We start from the raw sequence: 23,575 nt of genomic DNA on the forward strand, positions 1-23,575 counted from the left end.
CACCAGCACATATCAGAAGACGCAATTTAAATCTCACATGTGAAAATGTTCTAAGGCTAAGCAGCAAGCTATGTAATCAGCAGCAATGAGTGGTGAAATCATTGCTGGGCTGTAGCACTTCAGCCTGCAAGTGAAGGATTGGATGTTTTGGTGCTGACACACACACACCCCCCCAAAAAAACCCCAACCACCACCTCCCTATGTATACAGAGCTAGCAGGAAGAAAGCCAAGACAGAACCCCAGGGATCATTCACACATGCGACACCTTGTGTTAAGAGAGACAGAGCCAAGCAATTGCAGCACCACGTGACTCTCTTGTGCAGCTTGCTTTTAAAGTCAAAAGGGGATGCAAAATGTGCAGCAATTGTCATTTTGGTATCAGGATAGGGAGGGGAGGGAGGGAGAAAGAGAGGAAGAGAGAATGTGCGTGAGAGAGCATAAGATTCTGGGATGCCTGAGGAATTTAAACTTTGCAAATTCCAATACAAACTTGCATCATCCACATGTTCTACTACACCAGTATCAATGCAGTTATCCACTAGCATCTACACCTCCCAAATGTTCTGGCATGAATAGGACCATAGGAAGCTTCCTTATACAAAGGCAACCATTGGTCTATCTAGCTCAGCACCAGCTGCACTGACTGGCAGAGTCTCAAGGGTTTCAGGCAGAGGACACTCCCAGCTCTATCAGGAGATGCCAGGGATTGCACCACTGAGTAATGACACCTTTTGAACATTTCTCTGATCAAAAGTGTATCTAGAGCACATTTGAGAATGCATATTTTGTCCAGGCCAGCATTCCAAGGGCTACATGGCAGTGGTGGCCAAGGCCAGAGAGAAAAGCTACAGATGCAAAATTTACCTCCGGACAGCAGGCAATCTTACACACATATTCCTTAATCCAGGCAACCGATGTGAGCTGGTCTTTGACCGAAATAAATTATCTATCTATCTATCTATCTATCTATCATCTATCTAATCCAGGCAACCAAGGGGCATTACCAAAGTCCGAGAACATACTGCAGCCAAGCAAAAGGAGTCAATGAGAGTAAGAGGCAGGGTCAGGAGCCAGGTGCTGCTCAGGTGAGTCCAAAGGGCTAGGCAGAGTGGCTCAAAGGGCTAGAACAAAGATCTGCTAGGTTGTGGTGGGGCTGGGTGGGATGAGAAGGTTATAGAATCTTTTAGCCAATATATATAAACGAAGTTGAGAAAGTGCATAGAAGAAATGGTGAAAAATAAACACTAAGTTGCTGTGAATTGTACTAGAGAATATTCTCCCTTTCTTGCAGTTCTGACTGCTTTCCAGTACGCTAATCAGGAATTCACACTTTCTAAGCAACCGTCCTACAAGGTCTGGCACTCGCCACACTCCTAGAACCCATGTAGGTGGAACAGATGCTGGCAACAGCTCCTGGATCTCATGTTGTCAAGGTACTGCTCACCAGCCTAGATCCTTTTGTAATGGGCTTTTGTAATGCAAAGTTGGCCTCCCTCTACAACTTTGTGTATATCTCCAAGGCAACCAGGATTTTAGAAGGCAAGCTGGTTAAACTCTCTCGGGCCAGCACTAGAGGGCAGCAAATATCTATAAACCAGGAAGAGGTACCTCTATCGTAATGCAATGCAGCAGTCTTCAGATGGGAGTGTCACACACTTTGATCTTTGCTCAAAAAATCAGAGTGACCATGAAGAAATGTGAGGCTTTATATGGTTTGTCCCCTTCCTACGAACTCCCTAGGCTCCCGGATTAATTTTTTTTTCTGTTCCAGCAGGCTTTTAGCCTCACTGATTTCATGTTCTGCTTCCCAAGTATAACATGGAATAAATGCATCTAGGGATGGAGGTGGGGAAAGTCCTCATTTGGAAGCCTCAACTTCTATACAGATTGATAGATGTGCTCCAATTGGATTGTGCACCTCTCCAAACTTAGGGGACGAAGGCATATAAAATATGTATACAAAATGTGAACAATTTAAATGCAAAGTAGGGGGCCTTAAAAAAATCTCCGAATAAGCCTTACACACTTACACACACACACACACACACACACACACACACACTACATACCTCTTTTATTCAGTAGATAGATGGGAACAATGTACAACATGACATGCTGAATGTAATAGACCTCCAATTCAAAAGGTAGCTGGGGAAAGAAGGAAAAGAAAGCAGTTAGTACTTTGCATAAATTAACATAAGACTATAGATGGAGTCCTGCTGGATCAGGCAAAAGGCCCATCTAGTCCAGTACTCTGGTCTCACATTGGCCAACCAGATGTCTTTGGGAAGCCCACAAGAAGGACCTAAGGGCCACAGTGCTCTTCCCACCAGTGACTCTCAGCAGCTAGTATTCAGAAGCATCCTGCCATCATTTATTTGCAGAACTGCATCTGAGAATAGCCATTCAGGAGATATTTCAGCTCAACTTTCTATGCATTCGTAGAGCGTGTAAAAATTAACATGGCAGCCTCCTTCAGTTTTAAGAAATCACACAACAGGAAAACAGATCTGAAATGCTTTCCAGTTCCAAAGCTTCACCAGTGCTCTTGGGTGACTAGTTCAAGGGTCACTGTGGACTCAAATCCTGGCACAAGCTTTTGAGTCTTCAATCCCCAGCTGAGGATATAGATACTAATAGGTACTGGTTGTCAAGCCTTAGGGCAAAAATCACACAATTATGGTCATGGGCTTATTCACTCACTTAACAGGTTGTGTGAGCCATGTAATATGTGAGATAATAACCCATATAATTACTGTGGTGTAAAGTACTGCTATCCCTAGTGCATTTCAGGTTCATCATTAATGTTTCCTGGTTGTCACTGGTACTAGAAAATGTTCGGAAGTGAGCAATTGTGACTCACAGCCTCTGATTTGCAGCACATAGCCCATAATGCATTTGGTCTTTTCTTCTTCTTCTGAAAGTGCACTGAACAACTTCATCACAGCCTCCCACTAATTATGGAGCCAATTTTTCAAGCTTTGTTACCCTTAACTTTGGTTTGCAAGGAGTTCAGCTGTTTAGATTTCATGCTGAATTGACTGGTTAAATTGACATTTGCAAGAGCATCAGATGTTTACTTGCAAAGCTTTGCTTGCTTTTTCTTGGATCTTCAAGGTTTGTTCTTGACTTACCATTCCTGGTTTGTTTGAAGCAAAAGAAATCATGGGCCCAGGTTCAGATGTAATGCTTGAGCCAAACTATGGCTTAGCTCCTGGTACGGCTAAGTGATAGATCAATATATCGGCAAAAACTGGTTTGAACCCCATATCATTATATCAGTTTCATAATTTTTGTCCTGGCAGTATATCACAAATCATGATGTATGTGTGCGTATGTGCACGCTATGCAAAAATCACAACACAGGAAAAATCCTTATTTCAGACATCGTGATATATCGGTATACAGTGGTGCCTCACAAGACGAAATTAATTCGTTCTGCGAGTTTTTTCATCTTGTGAATTTTTCGTCTTGCGAAGCATGGAAATGCATTGACGGTTTCCCATAGGAATGCATTGATGGTTTTAAGAAAAAGGCGCAAGACGTTTTCGTCTTGCGAAGCAAGCACATAGGGAAATTCATCTTGCGAAGCAACTCAAAAACCAAAAAACTCTTTCGTCTTGCGAGTTTTTCGTCTTGCGAGGTACCACTGTACTGTAATGTTTAGCTGGTGCAGGAGCAGGTTTAAGTGAAAGGACTGTGAGATCATTTCTAGTCCTAAAAATAAATGCCTTCTTTCTAAACGTACCGAGGCTCCCTATGCAAACATTTTGCATCTGGCTCTGGTTGGTGACTCTCAAAGCTATAGGAAAAATCAAAGTAGGTCCATACAGCCTGAAGTCCACCCACCCCTAAATTACACTACTTAGAAAGGGTCTTATATAAGCAGCAAATCCTCTCAAAAACATAAAGAAATCTTCACAAACTGCTAAATATACACTTTGGCCAACTGTTTTAACAAGTTTTACAAAAGGCCCCCATGGCAACATGGGGGCCTTTTATGACACTTGTTGTTAAGCAAGGTGACAATTTAATGCCACCAGAATCCCAGATGTCTTTCTGGAAAGATTTAATACCAAAACATTTGCTAGTTTAATCCTCATTGCTATCTTAGTCACATGTCTATTTAGATATCGTAAGTATATCTCCCAGTGATATTCTTAATATGCAGCTGACAGGTATTATGCTCTGTTTGGATGTATTTTGTTACCTATTATTATTTATTAATGATAATGATGAAAAACCCTTGCACAGAAAACATTTTTAAACTGTGATTTTTTTTAAACAGTTTTAGGTAAAAAAACAAACACACAAAGTACTCATTTCTGACAGGGTTCCTCTACTGTTTTACATAATCACCACAAAGGGAACACTTCTGAAAAATGATTCCGCTGCAACAACATGCAGAACAAAAACAATCTTTCATAGAATGAGAATGGTTTGTTCTCCAGTTCGGCTAACAAAACAAGTATGTTTCCTGGTACACCGCCAGCATCTGTCTAAACAACATAATTAAAACAAGGAATAGCCAACACCCACTGTAATCTAAGATGAATAAGGAAGAACATCACGTCTATCAAATTAAACACAGTCATAGAGAGTAAACAGGTCAGTGGTGCCTCGCAAGATGAAATTAATTCGTTCTGCGAGTTTTTTCGTCTTGTGAATTTTTTCGTCTTGCGAAGCACCACTGTGCATTGACGGTTTCCCATAGGATTGCATTGGCGGTTTTTTAAAAAAAGGCGCAAGACGTTTTCGTCTTGCGAAGCAAGCCCATAGGGAAATCCGTCTTGCGAAGCAACTCAGAAAACGAAAAACTCTTTCGTCTTGCGAGTTTTTCGTCTTGAGAGGCATTCGTCTTGCGAGGTACCACTGTAGTACATATATTTCATGTATTCATGACACCATGTGTGACAGGAAACAAGGGCACACATATCAGGGCACAAGGGCCTGAGTAGGCCCCTGATGAAGGAAGCCAAAGGCTTATCTACTCCAGAACTCTGTTCTGACAGTAGCCAATCACTAGGATTAGTGCAACATCACTCTCCCCACTTGTGAATCCCAGGAAATTGTATTCGGCGGCAGTATCCTAGTTTAAGAACAAGTACCTGGGTTCACAAGAGCAAAAATTAATACACTCAGTTCCTCCTCTTACAGCCAGGGCTGGTGCACCCATGAGGCAAGGTGAGATGCAATGACAGATGGGGGTTAGTTGAAACCCAGAACTGGATGCTTTCAATCAGCTCCTCAGGGCCACAGGAGTTTACATGCCAACCTAGCCATTATATTACAGAGCCATACTATCATTAATGCTACTAATGGTTTTGAGAGCAGAAAGCACTTTGCCTACATTATCATAGTACTCCTTGCAACCTATTATGCTAAGCATTTCTGCCCCATATAATGCAGCTGGGGAGATACTTGGGCTGAGAGAGAGAAAGGCTTGCGTAAAGCTGCCTAATAAGTTTATTACAAGATTAAAGCAAGATTTCAACTGGGGCCATTCCCATTCTTCACTCTTAGCCATATTTGACAATATTGCAAGCAGCCTGTCAACCCTGAGGAGGGCCAAGAGGCAAACAAGGTAAGACAGGAGCAATCCCTGAGAATCTCTTAACTATATGCATTATGTAGCAAGGATTGAAGGAAATGGTGTGTGCAGTGGGGAAAACCTGGGTGTTCTGGATTTTCCAGTGTTGATATTGCATCATCCTAAGAAGCATGGCCAGCCATCTAAGAGGAAGCCATGAATGTGCAGATCAGGAGCAGCTTAGTCAAAACCACAATTGCTGTTTATTAGTCCAGGCACATTATTGCACAAGTATGACTATTCTTACCAGTAAATTGTTACAAAACATTTTCCTGCATAGTGAAGTGAACGCCATAGAAATCCTGGACACAAGGGTCACATTGACTGATGACCAAAAAATAAACAAAATATGCCAAATCTGATCCCGTGGCCAGCAACTTTGTCAGACAATTACACACATGGCATTTGCCATTAAAGGATACATGTAGAGAGAAAGGGTGATAATTCAACTGTTATACCCGGAGTAAATCCACTTAATTCAATGGACTTACCCCTAAAGGCTGTTAACCTCACATACCTGTGAATAAACCCCACTGAATTCAACAGGACATACTTCTGTGTAAATGTGGTTAGGGTTGTGCTGTAAGAGCCAAGCACTGAATGCATACATGCCAACATGTGTGAGAGAGAAGCTCCCACACTGTGCATCTTATCTATCTCTTATCTATTTAGAATATTTGTAATATGCTCTTCAGCCAAAAAGACTCCCAAGAGTGCCTTACATACAGTCAAAGCAAGGCAGCCCCTACCTGAAGGCTTGCAATCTAAATACAAAATGAAATCCCAACACACATATGAAAAGGGACAGGGAAGAAAGAAGAAAATCGAAACCAAAACTCAGAGACCAATTCCTAAACAGTTCTTCCCAGCTAGCACAGGTCAGGGGCAGGAGGTGCCTGGAGGAGCTGGGCTACCAGCATCTTGTGATGCTTAAAAGTTAAACATGTTTTGATAGAGGAAGCACCCACAGTTTAACTACCATTTAAGTTTTACTACAGGCTCTAAAATGTGTTTCTTGGTTGAGACACAAAATTGGCATGCTGGCAACTCATCTACAACGAAAGACACTGAAAATTAATGACAAGAGGAGCTTTTATTAGTCATCAACAGCTATTATGCTCTACTCATATTTCCAAATATGAGTTTGGCACAGAACAGCACGTTACTGTTGCACTATTGGTGGCATGCATCTGCCTCGAGAGACAATGGAGTGTGTGTGACTCCAGAGATGAAGCCAAACTGCTGTATTAGCAGCACAAAAGTCACACACACACACACACACACACACACACCCTGACGCAAGCCTGGGCAGTGTATATGGAAGTCCTGGGCTGCCTAGCCAACAAGACTCCCCTCTTGCCTGCACTGTAACACCTCCCCCTATTTCTAGAATCCCTGTACACCATATCATTATCATCATCACTCTTAGCCTGATTTTCTGGGAATGATCCATTCAGTTGATGGATGGGGAGCCTGATGCTCTCCAGATGTTGCAGGACTACTATCCCCAACAACACATAGTGACCCAGAGGTCACTATGTTGGCTACTCCTGCAACTGTACCTGGAGGGACACAGGTTCTTCTTCACTGACCTAGTTGTTCCAACACAGTGCTTTTGCCATTCAGCCAGCAAATGTACTTGCAGATACAATGGCAGGTGGAGGTTGGGGGTGGAGCCAGAGTTCTGAGCGGCCCTACTGTTTGGGAGGAAGCATTAGCTGCTGCTGCTAGGCTACCTCCCTTACATAAGAATCAAGCATTGTACAATGGAAGAGGCAGCACACAAACTCACACACTCCTCTCTATTCTCCACCTAGGTGAGAAACAAGAGTTGAGTTAACATATTCCAGCAAAGAGGGTGCACGCAGTTGGCCTAGTGAGAGAGAATTCGCTGAGGAGAAGGTGTGACCTGGGAAGAGGGATTCTGGCTAAGTAGGAAGCCTAGTATGAGGAGAGACCTGAGGCTCAAAGAGAGAGGACTGTGGAGGGTGCATTTGGCCCCTGGCAGGAGGTTCCCCACCTCTGCTCTATGCCAGTTTCACCATCGTTCTCTACACCAAATCCCTTTGAAAGTAAATTAGAAATCAATGCTTAGGTTCTACTTTATCTTTTGATTTCTAAAGTAAATGCCTCTTAAAATCACATGTGACACACAAATTAATGTGACAATTAATGGAGATCTAAAGGACTAACTAACTAACTAAATAAATAAATACTAAAAGACCACATGCAAAGCTCTTCAGAGTTACCAAGTTTTCTTCCTAGACTTCAACTTGACTTACTTACTTCCAAGACAAGCCCCTAAATCTAAATTACTTCTTAGAATAACCCTAGTCTAGGAAATATTTTTTGTGAGCTCCCCAGGAAACAGCTACAGGGTGGTCTATAAACTCTATGAATATACAGAGAAATTTTCCTCAGTTTACAAATGGAAAACTGATGCTGATGAATTCTAGCACTTTGCCTGAAGCCATATAAAGAAGTCAGAGCCAAGGTGGAACCCGATTCAACCCCCCACAGGCTTTGGGACACTACAGTGGTACCTTGGTTTACGAACTCAATCCATTCCGGAAGTCAGTTCTTAAACCAAAGCGTTCTTAAACCGAGACACACTTTCCCTATTGAGGCCTCCTGCTGCTGGTGCCCTTCCGCCATTCGGCTTCAGTTCGGCTTCCGAGGCAAAGTTCACTAACTGGAACACCTACTTCTGGTTTTGCAGAGTTCGTATCCCGAATAGTTCGTTAACAGGACTGTTCATAGACTGAGGTACCCCTGTACTTTTATCTGACAAACTGAATCGACGATGCAGAGCTTGTTTTTGATTTTTTTAAAAGTACATTGCCCCCTGCCACCTAGGATTCAAGCTGTGCTTCTTGGAAGTCCAACTTCCGCTCTGCCTCTTTTTGCTTCCAGAATTCATAGGTCTATGTTTCTAGTTTCAAACAGGCCTTATGAGGTAGCAGAACACCATTTGGAGGTTTGCCTTGGAAAAGGCAGCTGAGCAAAGCAACGTCGAAGCTTGATGTTGCCATAATCCCAGTCCCAAGAGGAGCTAGTTCTTCAGTGGTCTAAGTTTAGCATTCGTCATCCAGTTACACAGGCAGGGTGCAAATGCAGTTAAGAAATTTACGAAAGCTGTAGATGTTTCCAGATTACACAGTTTATTTTACTAGGTTTGTTGTCTGGAACTCAAACAACTTAATGTTTTTCTCATGTGGTCTTTTATGAAGTTTAGATTTGATTCAATGCTAGTCTAATCCTCACTCGGCCAAGGAGCTCAAAGGGCAAGCTTGGGCTAGTCACTGCCTCTCAGCCTAACCTACCTCACAGAGTTATTGCAAGGGGAAGATGAAGTATACTCCAAGTACTTCCCTGGAGAAAAGGTGGGATACAAATGAAATTTAAAATAAACAGGTCTGCGTATACCTGGAGGGCACTGACCACATTAAAGACATTTATTATTATTATTATTATTATTATTATTATTATTATTATTTATACCCCGCCCTCCCAGCCAAGGCCGGGCTCAGGGCAGCTAACAAGCAATAATAAAAACAAGTTGAATGAATACAACTTAAAAATGAAATTAAAATACATTAAAATATTGAAACATTAAAATATTAAAATGTAGCCTCATCGCAGGAGGAGAAGGGAAAAGAAAAAAGAAAGAGGGGGAGGGAATCAAATTAGCTCCAAGTTAAAGGCCAGGCGAAACAACTCTGTTTTACAGGCCCTGCGGAAAGAAATCAGATCCTGCAGGGCCCTGGTCTCATGAGGCAGAGCGTTCCACCAGGCCGGAGCCAGTGTTGAAAAGGCCCTGGCTCTGGCTGAAGCCAATCTAATTTCCTTAGGGCCCGGGACCACTAGGGTGTTGCTATTTATGGACCTTAAGGTCCTCTGTGGGGCATACCGGGAGAGGCGATCCCGTAGGTACAAGGGTCCTAGGCCGTGAAGGGCTTTAAAGGTCAAAACCAGCACCTTAAATCTGACCCGGGAGCCAGTGCAGCTGGAAAAGCACTAGGTGAATATGCTCCCATGGGAGAGACCCCATGAGGAGCCTCGCTGCAGCATTCTGCACCCGCTGGAGTTTCTGGAACAGCTTCAAGGGCAGCCCTGTGTAGAGCGAATTACAGTAGTCAAGCCAGGAAGTGACTGTCACATGGATCACTGTGGCCAGGTCGGGGCGGGAAAGCTAAGGGACCAACTGCTTGATGCGGCGAAGGTGGAAAAATGTCGCCTTGGCTGTTGCTGTAACCTGCGCCTCCATGGAAAATACATTAGGCAAAATGTATTGCAAGGCCTACTATATGATAGACCTAGCAGGAAATTTTTGCATCAACTTTTGTCCTTACATAGTCTGGTTTTAAAAGAAATATTATTTGCACCTTCCTACCAGGCAGACAGGGACATGGGTGGCACTGTGGGTTAAACCACAGAGCCTAGGGCTTGCCAATCAGAAGGTCAGTGGGTTGAATCCCCACGACGGGGTGAGCTCCCATTGCTCGGTCCCTGCTCCTGCCAACCTAGCAGTTCGAAAGCACATCAAAGTGCATGTAGATAAATAGGTACTGCTCTGGCAGGAAGGTAAACGGTGTTTCCGTGTGCTGCTCTGGTTCGCCAGAAGCGGCTTAATCATGCTGGCCACATGTCTACGGACAAACACCGGTTTCCTCAGCCTATAGAGCAAGATGAGCACGCAACTCCAGATTTGTCCGCGACTGGATCTAATGGTAAGGGGTCCCTTTACCTTTACCAGACAGACAGTGATTTCCAGACTGTGGCCCACAGATTACAGGTGGCTTTTGAGCTTCATTCAAGTGGTCTGTGACATGTATGTGGATTTTTGGTTAAAGATGGGAGGCACCATATGCATTGCATTATATTATATCTACTGTTTTTTAATGATGTTGCCGTTTATTTTATTTCTTATATTGTATTGCAATATCAATTCATGTGTGGTGTTGGACTAGGAATTGGGAGTCTCAGGTTCAAATCCATGCTCAGCCATGGGACTCAATGGAAAACCTTTGCCCAGTCACAGTCTCAGGCCTAATTTACCTCACAGGGTTATTGTGAGGATAAAATAGGGAGGAATTGAACCATATATGTCACCTTGAGCTCCTTGGGAAGAAAAGCAGGATGTAAATGAAATAAATAAAAGTTTAAAAATGGAAAACTGCAATAGAAAATGAAAGAAGCGATTTTTTAAAACATGCAGTTAAAAACCGCACAGTATCTAGCACAGTGCATTGAAATTGCTTCAACAGGTAGAAAAAACATTAAGTGGTCCACAAGCAGGTGGCTTGCGGAGTTGGGAACCGCTGCTACAGTTAATAGTGAAAAAGCCTGGGAGGGAAATGTATGTGGGAAAAGAGAAATTAGCCCATAGCCCCATGGGAGACTCCAGGCTCTCTTTTCATTGGGGGTGGGGCGGCGGATCCAAACACTTAACCATGTTTGAGAAGTTGAGAGGGGGAAACTGCCACATTTGCATGTACATTGGTTCCTTGCAAGACGAAATTAATTCGTTCTGCGAGTTTTTTCGTTCTACGAGTTTTTTCGTCTTGCGAAGCACCGTTGTGTATTGACGGTTTCCCATAGGAATGCATTGGCAGTTTTTTAAAAAAAGGCGCAAGATGTTTCGTCTTGCGAAGCAAGCCCATAGGGAAATCCGTCTTGCGAAGCAACTCAGAAAACGAAAAACTCTTTCGTCTTGCGAGTTTTTCGTCTTCCGAGGCATTCGTCTTGCGAGGTACCACTGTAATGCTAAACCAGACTAGGGCTTAGTGTGTATGTGTAAACTCTCAGGAAGGAAACTGCAGCTACTTTGTTCCTCCCCTCCCAGGTAATTTTAGCTCAGTGCAACATTGCAATTAAGACAGAACTCTGATCAGGATGTCATCCAGGTCCTTTGGAACTCTCTCCCTCAAGAAGCTAGATTAGCTCCCTCCTTGTTGTCCTTCCGCCAGCAGGTGAAAACTGTTTTATTCTGACTGGATATCGGGGACTGATGGGGTTTTTTTGTTTTTTGTTTTTAAGGAAAGGGCTTTTAAATAGTGCTGTGCTCTTTTTATGATCTGCATCTTAAAATATTTGTTTTTATATTGTTTTAATTCTATTAGAGTTTAATTACTTTTCAACTATTATTTTTAATATGTTTTTAGCGTTTTGTATTTTATCAGTGCTGTTTTAATTTGCGTAAGCCGCCTTGAATCCTGGTCTGAGAAAAAGGCAGGATATTATTATTAAATAAAAAACCTTGATCTGCAGCCAGGAAGAAACCTGGGCTGCAGCTCATGGTTAGGTGAGAAGTATTACCCGTGACCCTGGGTTTGAATGATACATTAAGCCAAGCCCTGTCTTCAAGGCTGGCCTAATACATTTTGGCACCTGAGGCGAACAACAAAATGGGGTCTCCCTCCCTGCCAGGGAATAAAAGGTTAGAGAAGAGCTACATCAGGAACAAGGGGGGAAATAAAGACCTACATCAGGATTTGCTGCCCCTGGGGATCCTGCCACCCGAGGCAGTTGCCTCACCATGCCTCATTGGTGGGCCAGCACTGGTTGTCTGAGCTGCTCTACCACACACTAGGATAAAAAAGATTGGAGAGGAACAAACTGGCTGTGATTTTCTCCCTAGGAGGCAGTGCATTCACACGGTCTCAGTACACCATAGTTTCCTGCGAACCAGGCCTTTATTATTTCTACATTTGGATCACCAAAGCCTGCTCAGGCAGAGAACCCTGGGCCTAAATTACTGCTGTTCACTATGTGGCTAACATGGTCAGGCAGCAGGAACAAACACCCAAGTGCTAAAGTGGGGGCTTGGCAGATCTTTGAATTATAAATGTCAGTGAGCAGATTGTGAAACTGAGCACTGGAAGTACTTTGTTTGTACATCATGGGGGTTCCAATGACACCTTGTTTGTGTCAATCTGTTCAGCGGGTTCTAAGCTTTCCAACAAAAGCCGGGAAAACTACTCCCGCTGGTTATAAAGAAAGGTTTGGTGCTGTGCATATTAGAAATTACCGAACTGACTTTTGTAATTATGACAGCTGGCTTCTTATACACTCGCTTTCATGATATGTGACAATTTCCTCTCAGCCCTAATTAAAATGGTCCAACAGGAAAGAGGGGGATTAGTAAGGAAGGCCTGTAACAGATAAAAGTTGTGCTTTATTTCATTAGCTTTCTGAAAATTAAAGCATTTAAATGACTTGGTTAAAAAAAAAATCTTTTCAAGAAGGAAACTGTATATCTTTTGCATTTCTTTTTAAAATTTGTGTTTAACTTCCCTGTTTTTGTTTTGTGTGTGTGTGTGTGTGTTTCAGGAAAGTTCCTATATTATAGAATGCCATGGACTAGCTGGCTGCAGAGGGAGGGGGGGCACCAGCTGGGTGACCTGCAAGGGAAGAAGGCTCAGAGCCAGGGGACTGGGTGGTGGGACAACAATGAATGGTCAGAGGGAGAAGAGGGAGCAGGCTGGGAGGAGGGGGTGTCAGAAGCTGAAGAGGCAACAGGGTTTGGTAAGCAGGAAGAGTCTGGGGCAGAGAGCAGTCCAGGCAAAAGAGGAGGCTGGAGATGTGAAGGGGCCACAAAGCAGAGATCAGGCGGGGTGCTGAAGAAGCCAGGAAGCTTCCCCATCCTGCTGCAATCAGCTCCGCTGCCCTCCTGGACACAGCAGAGGGCAGAGCAAAGGGAGACAAGGCAATGAAGTCTCAGATTGCTTGGGAAGGACCAGGGCAAGGAGTCATCTTAGGGTGCTGTGGGAAGGCAGGGACTTTCAGTCCTCAGAACTGCCTAGTTGGGGCAAGATCTACTGTGGAGAGTTACTGGGCTCATTAGGCTTGAGCTGTCTTATTTCTTTGAATAAAGAGTTAACTTCACTGGCAGTTTGTGAGTTCACTGGCCCTCTGAATCCTCTGCATTAATTCAGAGCAGATACCTATTTGTGATTCACCATGTCAAAGGCCTACAGCAAGCTAAAGTCATTATATCTGGATTTAGCATTTTGTAGGCAAAAGTTAGTAGAGGCAGGTGAACAAATATTTCAGAGGACTAGTGTGTGCTACCACCATCACCTCAGCCAGTGACATACAAATGGAACAGTCTGAAACGGCCTCCCTCTAGGAACACCCACTTATGAGAGGCAAGCAAGTCTTGAATTGGCTTGTCCAAACACAGAGTGTTGCTATGCTGCCTGCCTAGTTCTTACCAACAAGACAGGTGCCATCTACCAGAGGCATCCCTTTCTCTGCACACTCAAGTTGGGCACTAAGGGGGGAAAGAATCAACAGTTTTTTTGACATGAGCAAGAATGGATAGATTAACCATGTCAGTTTCACTGGCGTTCAATCATTCTGTTTTTAAGAATGTATAGGGGAGAGGAATCTGCATTTAAATTGTACATGTTTTGACCAGGTTTTATAGATTTTTCCTCCAAAAATACGTGTTTTGTATGCTTTTCAGTATATTACCCCCTAGAATGCACAGTTTTAAAATACATTTTAAAAGTGAAATTTGTATTTTGTGCACATTTGGGGAAATGGAAATGGCAGTGCAAAATCTGGAGAATGAAATCTGACTGAAAGTTGCATTCTGGCTTGCCAACAAGTTCACTTCTGCTCCTCTAAACTAAAGCCATGATAATCTTGATAATGAAGGTAATCGTTAATCTGGTCTTAATCTTAAATAGGGACGCGGGTGGCGCTGTGGGTTAAATCACAGAGCCTAGGACTTGCTGATCAGAAGGTCGGCGGTTCGAATCCCCGTGACTGGGTGAGCTCCGGTTGCTCGGTCCCTGCTCCTGCCAACCTAGCAGTTCGAAAGCATGTCAAAGTACAAGTCGATAAATAGGTACTGCTCCGGCGGGAAGGTAAACGGCATTTCCGTGCGCTGCTCTGGTTCGCCAGAAGTGGCTTAGTCATGCTAGCCACATGACCCGGAAGCTGTAAGCTGGCTCCCTTGGCCAATAAAGCAAGATGAGCGCTGCAACTCCAGAGTCAGCCACTACTGGACCTAATGGTCAAGGGTCCCTTTACCTTTTAATCTAGCCAGCTGTTGATTGATAAGACATCTCATTAAGATTCTCTGTAGATTGGGAAGAACTGCTAAAGTATCGAAACAAGATTTGAGTTTGCTAACCCAATTCTTTTCAGTCACTGTCATCAAGACAGGACACCTTTTGTTCTAAAATGATAGGCTGGAGAACAAAATTTGGATAAATAAAATTATGCACAGCTCCATAGCTCATTCCAAAATATGAATACCTGGTTATTTTATTTTTGAAAAAGGTGAAGGGAGGCAGCAGTTATGAGTTAACTATCTCTGCAGTCACAACAGGTGTTGTGATTCTTCAGTGGTTTGACTTCACACCCAGAGGCCACTGGGGGTGAAGTCAGGACAGATCGGTGCAAACAACCAAAAGTACACAAAATTGCACTCTGTGCATTCAGATTCTAGTCAAATAGTGTGGGGTTCTCTTGCTTTAAGTGACCCACATAGTTATATAGCTATGTTTAATGATTGTTTAATTATTTGGGTTTAATTGCTGCATGATAAACATTCTTACCTGAAAAGGAGACATTAGCATAACCCGTACTTCCATTATTACAAATATGTGTGGTCGAAGATCACTGTACTCTGTTAAAAATGAGAGCATTGCCTAAGTGGTACTGTGTGCTGACTTCCACGTTGGCCTTGCCTGGAATCCACTGCAAAGGTCAAGTGTCTTTCCAGGGAAAGAGTGTTGTTATGGAATGTAAGAGTAATATCTAGGAGAGAACACAGAGTCAAGTAAGGAGAGAGGCAGGTTTTGCTTACTCACCAATCGAGTGTTAACCACAGGAAACAGCAACGCCAAGAGTGCCCCATTAAGCATATGCATCTGCAACCTAAAAAAGGGAAAGTACAGGGTCACCTTTACAATGTAAGAACATATATTTTTTTAACAGATGTTCCATATGACTGCGTAAAATGTAAGATTTTTTTTAATGCAAGAAATTTGCATTATCCATGCCTATCCATATTGGCATTCTGCTGGCTTCAGATGATGCACCTATATACAAACATTCTCTTCATCTCTCAATCCAAGCCTCCTGTTTTAATTACTGTGTTTGTTTTATTGCATATTTTAATTATAGATGTTAGACAGACAGATGAGAGATAGCTAGATAGATGATAGATAGATAGATAGATAGATAGATAGATAGATAGATATAGATAGATAGATATGGATGTTTATATTTCAATGCTTATGTATGTAATTGGTATATAATGACGCACATTTTCCCAGTTAGTGACATTTTCCGGTTAGTGACACAGCCAAAAGATGCATTTTTGTGTGTGCAAGCATTCAGAAATAACTGAATTTATCAGACCCATACCTACTGATATAAGTTTTAAATTATTTTAATGTTTTCCTGATCTAATGCTTTTTATTTTCTTATATTTGTTATGTAACTATTTTTCATATATTTGTTATGTATGCTCTAGGGTCATTATTGTATTGCTGGGTGAGCATTTTAGGAATCATGTAATGTACATTGTTTTAAATTTTCTGATTTTAAATTGATTTTATCTGTCTGTATTTTATCTTGTCAAGTCACCTTTTTAATGAAGTGACTAGCAATCACAGCAAGTTTTTTTTCCTCTGACCTGTGGCCTAAAATATTTCACATAAAATTAAATGACATAGGAAAGTTTATAAAAGTGTTACCTGAAGACAACCATTGCAAGATGACAGGGTGGGCAGGCAAGCAGAAAAATCTGAAATATTAACAAACAAATCACAATTATGTTTTTTTATGCAGAACATGATACAAATAGTTTGCTTCTCTGTTTTAAACTGCTCTAACAGCTTTCGCCAGATGTTTCCACTTATCAGACATTCCATCAAGAGTGCAAAAATTCAGTCTCAACTTCTCTCAGGATCTTTCTCCTTATTTCAACAGTGACTACTATGACTTCACCTGATATCAAAGTTCACCGCCAGTTCACGTTAGTTCCATCAGCAGAACCTTAACTTATTGCTCAAGTGGAAGCACTGGTTGCAATACCCTACCAAGAGCTACAGTTTCTAAGAACATAAGAAGAGTCTGCTGGGTCAGACCAATAGCCCACCTAGTCCGGGCATCTTGTTCTCACAGTGGCCAACCAGATGCCTGTAGGAACCCCTTAAGCAGGACTTGTTCAGAAGCATTTCCCCTTCTGCAGCTTCCAGCAACTGGTAAAAGCAAACATCTTATCCCTGCTATTCATATGGCTACTGTGTGAGCTTATCAATCAGAATTTGGGTGTGGCCACATAAATAGGGTTGCCATATTTCAAGAAGTGAAAACAATTCAACACTTTTCCGGTGTGGGCTGCCATATGCCCAGGTTTTCCTGGACATTTTAACCGGCTTTCAAACATTCCGCCCAGACGCCGTTTTTGACGGATAATCCTGGCTATGTTCGAGAAATTCTAGATATATGTCATCCCTACACAGAAAGCACAACAATGACCAAATAAGCTCATGTGATCTGTTAACTTTCAGGGGGGAGCAGAAGAGTAGCAGATTCAAGAGAACACTTGGTATCCAAGTGTTCTGTGACATTTGTGGGGCTTGCTCATCCAAAACTTTCGACAACAGTCAAGTAACATGAAGTACATTAATATCACTGGACATCTTGTCCATCCCTCTGCTCAGTGCAGGTAATCCAGAGCCAAAGCATCTCCAGCCTCTGCCCGAACCTCCCCCCAAGCCCCTTAGGTTACTGGTTCCATTGTCCACTTGTTCCTGCCATCGGTAAATTTCTGACGTTCAACCAAAATGAACCCTACTGTAACATAAGCACATTAGAACCAGTCTTGCCTCCGAGGCAGCAGAGAACCAAGCTACATTCACACCATAAAACATTGCGATACCATGTTGAACAGCAATGGCTCCCCCCTAATACTACTACTACTACTACTACTACTAATAATAATAATAATAGAAGCCATAGTTTGCTAAGGGCACTAAGAGTTGGTAGGAAACACCTAGAGTTACTGTATAACTCTCACGAGTTCTCTGTGAAGAAGGAATGATTGTTAAACCACTCTGGAGCTTGTAGCTCTGTAAGGGGAATGGGACGTGGGCATTAATTTCAGTGGAGTGTGGCTAACATTGGATACAACCCTGAGATCCCATGAGGTTGCAGAGCTCATCCACAAGCATTCCCAGGAACCACTACTGAAGATACTGAAGATCACTGGTAACCAGATCACTGAAGGGCTGACCCCACACAGGAGGGCAAAGTCTTAGACCATATTAATACCACATATTTAAAGCAGTATTATACCAAAGTCTTATTTGTGCTCACTGGAACATCTGGAAGAATGTTCCATCTGCCTGCAAGCGTTGATTAAGTGTTAGTTAGATGCTGAGTTTATGTTTTATTACATATTGCACTCTCCCCCATGTCCTTACTCATTGCTTTTCTAAAATAAACTCTCTTAACCTTTTTGAATACAGTAGGTAGGCTGGTTGTTATAGAACACTATGGTTCATCTCCCACGAGCCAGACTGCTTTAAAGTTTAGGGAATATTAAAGATATGGATCAACTCTTGCACCCGGTGGAAGCTGAAGGGAGTTGGCTGGCAGCTCCCCCAAATTCTAGGATAACAGCCCGAGGACTTATGGGGATCCTTGCTTCCCCACTAGTTTGGGAGCTTATAAGCACAGTGGCGGTGGCAGCAATATGGAAAGGTTGGTACCATGGATGGCAGTTCTCTATGTTCTTTTGTACACTTCAAATTTATGAGTCCTTAGTAAAGGTAAAGGGACCCCTGACCATTAGGTCCAGTCGTGACCGACTCTGGGGTTGCGGCACTCATCTCGCTTTATTGGCCGAGGGAGCCGGCGTTTGTCCACAGACAGCTTCCGGGTCATGTGGCCAGCATGACTAAGCTGCTTCTGGCGAACCAGAGCAGTGCACGGAAACACCGTTGACCTTCCTGCTGGAGCGGTACCTATTTATCTACTTGTACTTTGTGCTTTCGAACTGCTAGGTTGGCAGGAGCTGGGACTGAGCAACGGGAGCTCACCCCGTCGCGGGGATTCAAACTGCCGACCTTCTGATCGGCAACTCCTAGGCTCTGTGGTTTAACCCACAGCGCCACCTGCGTCCCATATTCATTTTTTTTTTTTTTTTTTATTGAATTTTCCAAACTATTCTTCCATAATAAACAATCCAGAAAAAGTCATATCATACAAACAACATCCAAGAAACAAAACACAGGTCACCGAAAAACCAAGCAGAGGAAAACGAAAACGAAAAAAAAAAAAAAAAAAAAAAAAAACCACCTTAAATTAAACAAAGGATTACTTCCCTTCATCTCAGTCTGGGTTGTATAGTCAACCTTCCTTTCAGCGGTTTCCGATCTCTCTCCATATCTCCACTTCACAGATTTTATATTTCGTCTACTGTAATTTTGATATTGCCTAAATTTAGTTCTGTATATGTTATAAATTTATTCCAATTGTTAATAAATTTTTTACTTTTTTGATGCCTGATTCTTTGTGTCAATTTATCTAATTCTATGTATTCAAATAATTTGAGCTGCCAATCTTTAATTGTTGGGATCTTGGAGGTTTTCCAATTCTGTGCCAGCAATATTCTGGCTGCTGCCATCGCGTACTGAAACAATATCTTGTCATCTTTTTTAATCTCCTCACCCACCATCCCTAACAGGAAGGCCTCCGGTTTCTTGGGGAAATTGTATTTCAAAATCTTTTTTAATTCCTCATATATAAGACCCCAAAACCTTTTCACCTCTGCACATGTCCACCACATATGGTAGAAATCACCCTCTTTTATTTTGCACTTCCAACACTTCTTATCCCCAGTTTTATACATTTTCTGCAGCTTTACTGGAGTGATGTACCAACGATACACCATTTTTTCCATATTTTCCCGGATTCCCCATATTCATATAATAATTACGAATTAAACCTGGGAGAAAACAGCTGCTATGGGATCTACACAACTATGCCTTATTGGGCAAACAACAACAAAGGAAAAGTTGGAGGGGGGGTTAAATACAATGTGCAGGGCTGGCCCAAGACATTTTGGCACCTGAAGAAAACCACAAAATGGCATGACACCCTCCAGCCAGGGGAGAAGAGGTAAGTGAAGATCTGCGTGAAGATCAAGGGTGGAATGAAGATCTACATTGGGGCCAAGGGTCAGAGGAGACCAGTAGCACCACTTCTGTAGGTGGCAGAACTGGAAGGAGCTGCTAAGGTGACAGCAGATCTGGCCTCCAAGAACTGCACCCCAGCTGTTATCTCCACTACGGCAGCAACTGCAGCACTGGGTTACATATTTCTTGGAGGCCAAATCTGCTACCCCTGTGGATCCTGCAGACCAAGGCAGTCATCTCACCTTGCCTCATGGGTGGGCCAGCCCTGTCAACATGACAGTGGACAAAGATGGGTACACATGGTTGGAGCTCAGTAAGCAGACAGCAACATCATCATTCAGAAACTCACATTTCTAGATGGGGGGAAAGGGGAGGTGAAACACCATCCCCATAAATTTATCTAGAGCAACGCCAGTGAAAAGGTAGATATATCAAGATCTTTGCCAGCAGCAATTCATGAAATTTGGACTGCATAACTGTGATTTATTTTTTAAAAAATGTTGTCCTCTCGCACAGCTGTTAAACATCAAGTAATGAGTGGTTCTGTAATGTGACAGGCAAACAATTTATCTTTGGTGTATATCCCAATTGTGTTTATATTCTTTTTTATACATAATTCAAGAATTCCCCCTTTGGGGAAAAAGTTTTCTTTTTTAAAAAATGTAAATATATGAGGGCCGTTGTTTTAGTTGTTCCACACAAAACCTCTCTCTGCTTTCAAAGGTTCCCAACCGTTTTGGACCCAATGTGAAATCTAACAAACTGTTGTGGACAGCACAAAATATAATTTCATAAAACAGCTGGCACTCCCCCAAAATTAGGACTCCTAGAAGGCTTTGGTTGGCACCAAGGGCCCCACAGTCACCATGGGAGCCCAGCAGTTTATCAGGCTTTAGGAGTGCAATGAATCGATACATCGACCAATTTTCCCTGGGTCTTAATGTCCCTAATGACACCTAGTTTGTAACAAGACATCAGCAAGCACGGAAATTGGAAAGGCCAATCCCTGCTTCATGTATGAAACAAAATACATTTGCCACTTCAGTGTTCAGACTCATAAATCACTAGTGACGCTTGTTTTAACAGCCGTCATATGCCAGAAGCCCTATCTGTCAGGGCTGCAAACATTATCCAAGCCACATCGGATCTGCTTAATTAACATCAGTGCTATTTCAACAGCAGGAACTCACGTAATTCCATAGTAATTACTGTCACCTTAACACATGTGCACTGCTAATGACACCAGCCTTGCTATATCCTGTGTAACCTATTTGGTGAACTCATTTTTTATTTTGGTCCCTTACTCTGTGCTTAAAGCTGTATTTTCACATAGATAAAGAAGACAATCAATAATCCATTTCCAGCTTTCTCCAAATATCGAAGGCTGTGATATGGCAGCTTGCATTATAACTGAGTGAGAACTCGCTCATCTCAAAAATTATTTATCTTATTTAGAAAATGACTTAAGTGCATTATAGTCAGATGCATTAGAGTCAAAAGAATCTAAGAGTCAAAAACAAATCAGAACTCAAAATACTCCAATACAATGTACTAATCATCAGATAAAAAGCTATTAAAATAGCATTATTCAATCAGTAACAGCCACCTGCGTCAGGCAGTACATAATCTCAGTGAGTCACTTTGTAGAGGGAAAGAGATCTTCCTCCGTTCTGTGGCTGCTACTGAAAGGGACTGAAAATCAAACTGCTGATATTGTAATAGTGTTATACAGGTCTATGGTGAGACCACACTTGAACACTGTGTAGAGTTTCAGTAACCTCGCCTCAAAAAAGGATATTGCAAGAAAAGGTTCAGGAAAGGGCAACCAAAATCATCAAGAACAAGTTCCACATGCGGAAAGGTGACAACATTTGGGGCATTTTTAGCTTCGAAAGAAAGTTGAATCAGAAGATACATGACAGAAGTGTATAAAATTACACATTTCGCTTTCTCATAATACTAGAATTCAGGGCCTCCAAATGAAACTAAGTGCTGGAAGTTTCCAGACAGACAAAAGAAAGCACTTCACCACACTGCAGATAGTTAAAACTGTGGAGTTTGCTCCCACAGGATATTGTGATGCCACCAGTTTGAATGGTTCTTTAAAGAGGATGGGACAAATTCATGGCAGGGGAGGAAGACTACCAGTGGATACTAGCCACAGTGGCTTTGTTCTACCTCCATTGTGAAAGGCAGTATTTCTCTGAATACCTGTTGCTGGGAATCACTATTGGGGAGAGCACAGTTGAACCAGGGGTGTAGGAAGGGAGTGTGGGGGGTGTAGTCCACCCCAGGTGTCATCCCTGAGGGGGTGACAAAATGGCACACCACGGGGGGGGGGGGGGGCGGCACTTACTACAGGGCCTGGCCTGCAGCACACCCAAGCCACGCATCTCTCCTGGGAGTGACGTGGTGGCTCAGGGCCCCGCGCTGCCTGAAACAGCAGCATGGGTCTTGCGTCCGCCAGGCGGACTCAATGCACAGCTTGCCGCGGAGCCCCCCTGAGCAGATTGCCGTGGTGCCCCCCCCCCCCAGTGGATCATCACGGCAGTCCCCTGGGCAGCTCGCCCTGCCATTGCCACTCCAGGTGCCGGAGCGGCTAGCTACGCCCCTGTGTTGAACTCAGGTCCTGATCACAGGCTTCCCATAGATACCTGGTTGGCCACTATAAGAACAGGATGCTGAACTAGATAGGCATTTGGCCTGATACACCCTCTCCCATCATGCAAATTCATTCCGAAAGATTTGGAAAGAACTTGGATCATTTCCTGAGCCAATCCAGAGTTTGGGAAGTCGCCAATACACATGCCTCAACTCCTAAGAACCCTCCTCTCTCCCTTTAGTCTCCTCAGTAGCAGCCCTAGGAGTGGCAGGTTGCACGGCAGAAGATCTGTCAGTGTACTACTACATATTCAAAGGGCTACAATACCTTTCCTTTGGGTGCATTGCTATTGGCCAACTAAATGGAAGAATGTATAGAAAGGAAGCCAGGACCTGGAGGGCTTTTATAAAACGCTTTTCCTTTGGAGGCATATAGCTACAGGCCTGGCTTGACAGAACTTGTGCTGACATAACTAGAGGTTATAATTGTTCTCTGAATTGAGTGGCTCCAGTGTGCTCCTTTGCAAGCAGCACATATAATATACAGAGACGACTTTTGCACGCTGTTTTGGCAAAAATAAAAGCTAGGTGAGGATGCTTTCCCTGCCCCAAAGCCATGCTTGCCTAGCCTCCAGCCCCCCACACAGGAGCTGGGTCTCAGCATTTGCTATTTGGGGGGTGGCCTCCAATGGCTGGATAAATATAAAAATCATGAAAGGCAATATCCACTCACTGATATTGCAAACAGACAGACAAAAAACCAGCACTGCAGATACAAAATTCATAGCCTTCATTCCAGATTTTTCAAGGCTTTAGCACAAAACATTCATCAACTATTTAAAAATAAAATAACAAGAAGCAACCAATTTGTAGTCTTCTTCCTGGGTTTGATGGCTTAAATCACCAAAGGTGTGAACTAAAATCATACAATAAACTATGCGGAACTTGTTATATTTTAAACTACAGAAAGTTGTTTCAAACACCATTTAGAAGAGGGCAGCCCAACATACAGCCCTGAGGTCTTTTTGGGCACTCTAGGTCCTAGAGACCTCCCCCCTTCTTCCCAAAGCACAGTTAGCACTTTTCCAGCTTTGGAAAAAGGCAGGCTCTAGGACCCTGCAAGAGCCATATGACTCTTTCCCAAAACCTTAGCTGTTTTTATAGCTGGGGAGGTGTTAAATTTGGGCCTTGCTCTCCCCTCCCATACAACAAGGC

General features: G+C 42.9%; 1 protein-coding gene across 7 annotated transcripts in view; it reads right to left on the reverse strand.

Moving 5' to 3' along the window:
* TMEM164 (transmembrane protein 164) overlaps positions 1-23,575 on the reverse strand; it is a 53,220-nt gene that overhangs the window by 13,657 nt on the left and 15,988 nt on the right. For all 7 annotated transcript variants that reach the window (XM_083423974.1, XM_083423973.1, XM_083423975.1 and 4 more), the window contains exons 3-5: positions 16,310-16,359; positions 15,419-15,485; positions 2,071-2,149 (exon numbers count right to left, since the gene is read on the reverse strand). In XM_083423974.1, coding sequence (XP_083280100.1) covers positions 2,071-2,149; positions 15,419-15,485; positions 16,310-16,359 — 196 coding nt within the window. The remainder of the gene's footprint in view (positions 1-2,070; positions 2,150-15,418; positions 15,486-16,309; positions 16,360-23,575) is intronic.

Source organism: Podarcis tiliguerta, assembly GCF_965153285.1.
Source record: "Podarcis tiliguerta genome assembly, chromosome: Z".
NCBI lineage: Eukaryota > Metazoa > Chordata > Lepidosauria > Squamata > Lacertidae > Podarcis > Podarcis tiliguerta.